This window comes from Fundulus heteroclitus, unplaced genomic scaffold, assembly GCF_011125445.2.
Source record: "Fundulus heteroclitus isolate FHET01 unplaced genomic scaffold, MU-UCD_Fhet_4.1 scaffold_249, whole genome shotgun sequence".
NCBI classification, from domain to species: domain Eukaryota; kingdom Metazoa; phylum Chordata; class Actinopteri; order Cyprinodontiformes; family Fundulidae; genus Fundulus; species Fundulus heteroclitus.
In genome coordinates, this window is record NW_023396660.1 from 118,245 (window position 1) to 121,775 (window position 3,531).

Consider the following 3,531-nt stretch of genomic DNA (forward strand, 5'->3'; position numbering starts at 1 on the left):
CACAACTGTTATAACTTTGGGCAATAATTAATGTACAATAATCTATTTAACCTATGCAATGATCCTGAAAGAGGTAACTTCTACTGGTATCACCAAGTGAATACATGTCAATACATATATATATATGTGAGTGTGTGTGTGTGTGTGTGTGTGTGTGTGTGTGTGTGTGTGTGTGTGTGTGTGTGTGTGTGTGTGTGTATAACCGGGAAGTACACATGACATCATATGCCTACACCGATTTTTTATTCTTATTTTTTTCTCATTTTCTTTTTTATCCCCTGTATGTAGGAAGATACACTGTATATAACTGATGCACCTTCTCCTGACTCTTGACTGACGATTGAGCTGATGTGACAACTGAATTTCTCCAATTTTATCTTATCTTATTTCCTCGTTCCAGAAAACTACAGCTTGGAGGCACTCAGGTCAGGATCCGGATCACTAGGAGGGAAACAGATACACAGAACAGGTCAAAACGGCTGGAGTCGGCCTAGTACCATGCTGGAAGCGATAAGGAACTGATGCCCTCCTCCTGGTTTCAGCTTCTTATGTAGATCACCTAATTAATGGAGATGGAGAACACCTGCCCATGTCACACTCTGCAGAGAGGAAGAGAGAAGAACCCAGACCAACACAACCTGCACCTAGAACTGTGAGTATGACAGTTTCAAAGATCTGTAAGCCTGGCAGTCTATAATCCTCTGTTCTCCACTTGCAGGAACAAAGTGAGAAACCAATACAAGTACTCATACAGACTGCTGATTGCAGCTCTCTATGCACCGAGGCGCTTATCTCCTGGACCACATCATCTACTCCTTCCATTAGCCATCCACAGCACAGTTCAACCTACCTGTCTGCTGTCGGTGCCTAATGGTGCGTTTGGACTGACCGTGGAGACCACGAAATCTCCGGCTGCACTGTGCGGTGTTCAGTGCTGTAAATTTGCATGTACAGTGGTGAACACTGGTTTCACTGAGTCACCGTGTCATCAAATATGAGGAGCTTCTGTGCACTTGTCTACTCAACTCAACATAGCGGACTGGGATGTTACCAAGCAAGTCACGGTGCTGCATTTAATGGGGAAAACCGAACAACAGCGCTGGCGTAAAACAAAAAACTTTACACAATCAATTTACAGAATACAGTATATAATCTGAAGCTGCATTTCAGACCTTGGTCACTTCAAAAAGATTGGTTGGGCAAAAATCATAGCTCATTTAATTTTAAATAGCCATTTTCTACTTCATTGATTTTACATTATTTACTTAAACAATCTTTTGAAAACATTTTATAAGTAGCCTCATGATATCAAGCACTTGGAACAGTTTCTCATAAGTAGAAAAAAAACAATAAAATTTTAATTATAAAATCATTTTACTGTATTTATTTTATAGTTTGCTTTGAAGTTTTCACTCCTTTTCCAGTTTTATCCCTCCATGAAGAAAAACATCTTAAACATAAAAAACAAATGGACAGTCTCCAGCATCTTCCACTTGTGATTTAATTATTTTTTTATTTGAAGCTTTAAGCTGGTGAGGAAGGCCACTTCTGTCCTGCACTCTGGACTCTGTGGAGGAAGTGGCTGAGAGGAGGGTGTTGTCCAAGTTCACATCCATCATGGACAACACCTTCCAACCCCTGCACCAGACTGTAGAGGAGCTGAGCAGCTCCTTTAGTGACAGGCTTAGACATCCTGTCTGTAAAAAGGAGCGCTACCGCAGGTCATTCATCCCTGCTGCTATCAGATTATACAATGCTGCACTGTAACTGTGATCATAACTGTAACCATAACTGTAATAAGTGATGTGCAATAACTAATGTGCAATAATCTATTTAATACACTGCGCTATAACCCATGCAATAATCATGAAGAAGTGACTTCTGCTGCTATCACCACCTGAATATATGTCAATACATGTGTATGTATGTATGTATGCATGTATGTATATATATATATAAATATATATATATATATATATATATATATATATATATATATATATATATATATATATATCACTGTGAATGTAAATAAGACATCATTTGCCCAGTCCTATTTCTTTTTGTATTGTTATTGTTCTTTCTTGTTGTGTTTTTTTATTCTTATTTTCTCCTTTTCTTTGATCCACTGTATATATGAAGATTCATTGTATATAACTGATGCACCTTTCCTACTTTGCACCTTCTCTTATGAGCCGATGTGGCAAGTGAATTTCTCCAATGTGAGATCAATAAAGCTTATCTTATCTTATCTTATCTTAACCAAGTTTTTTTAAATCCTCTGCTTGAAAGGAATTGTTTGCACATTTGATTTGTATCATGTTCTCAACTATCTCGACTATTATTCTAGCTGTTACATGCGCACCTTCTTTTATTGATCTGGTGTTGTAAGCTATAGTCCCCCCCAATGCACCTCCAGCCACTGCTCCAATGGCTGCCCCGGTGACAAAACAAAAGGGTGTAACTAACACCGTGGCACCAGCTAACATTCCCAGCAATGCTCCAACTGTGATTCCAGCTGTGATTTTTAAAATCAGCCCCACTGGCCATTTTCCTTTCTCTTTCCCTACTAACTGAAGTAACTCGTTAGTGTAGACGCCCTTATTGTGTTTCATTGTTTCAATTGTTTTGAGAAGCTTCTCCACTTCAAGACTGTTGCTCCTGTTTCCATCCTGCTGGTCTTTCCAGGACTTGCTATCAACAACGTGGCACTTGCCACCACACATCCCCACCAGCTCTGTCAGATCTTTACTCTTTTTAACAAATTCCTCAATGGTCTGCCCTTCTAGGAGCTGGTCACCATGTGTAAACACAACCACAGCATGTTTCAGACTTTCCTCTGAGAAATATTGCTTGATCTTATGAATGATTTCCTTCTCCTGGTCTGTGTATCGGTCCACCACTCTCAGCACAATGAGAAATGCATGAATCGCGGGGGCACAGTGTTTGATACACTTTATCATCTCAGCCTTCAGATCCTCTTCCTTCAATGTGTTGTCAAAGATGCCAGGAGTGTCAATAACTGTGACATGTTCTCCGTTGATATATTTAGATCCTGCGTTGCACTTGTTTGTAACAGATGTTGGAGATAATTTTTCTTCAAACAGACTGTCTCCCAGTATGGCGTTGCCAAGGCTGCTCTTCCCGACGCCGTTTTTTTCCAGTAGGACAATCTTTGTTTCATTTGATCCTAGGAGAAAATAAGATATCCAATTAAATATTGGCAGAATGTAGAACATACTAGATCTTAGACATGCAGAAATTGTATATCCTGTGGAAAAAACTATAGGATGCATGTTATGTCAAATTTTAATTAATCGAGTTGACGGATGACTTATCAAGCCCCTCCCCCCCCCATTTCCGCCCTGATCATTTCCGGCCCCATCCCCCACTTCCTGAATTCGCACCCATCCCCCACTTCCAGACGCCGTAAGTCCCGCCCCAAAACTCCCCTTCACCCCACCCCCGGTCGCTTCTGTCATAATATAAGGCCCTTGTCTCAAACCTCGACAATGATTGAATCCTTTTTTT

At 40.2% G+C, this 3,531-nt stretch overlaps 1 protein-coding gene across 1 annotated transcript; it reads right to left on the minus strand.

The window, feature by feature from the left end:
* Window positions 1-421: 421 nt before the first annotated feature.
* Window positions 422-3,239, minus strand: LOC118559239 (GTPase IMAP family member 9-like). The gene is made up of 2 exons (XM_036129908.1): window positions 2,366-3,239; window positions 422-441 (listed from the first exon to the last, which is right to left on the minus strand). Exons 1-2 carry the CDS (start codon window positions 3,237-3,239, stop codon window positions 422-424), a joined length of 894 nt encoding a protein of 297 aa, XP_035985801.1.
* Between the last annotated feature and the right edge of the window lie 292 nt (window positions 3,240-3,531).

Excerpts from the sequence above, each read along its gene's own strand:
- LOC118559239 (XM_036129908.1), bottom strand. The coding sequence starts at position 3,239 with ATGTTCTACATTCTGCCAATATTTAATTGGATATCTTATTTTCTCCTA. Across the intron at positions 442-2,365 it reads CACCAGATCAATAAAAGAAG|TGATCCGGATCCTGACCTGA; the intron begins GTGCGCATGTAA and ends TTTCCCTCCTAG.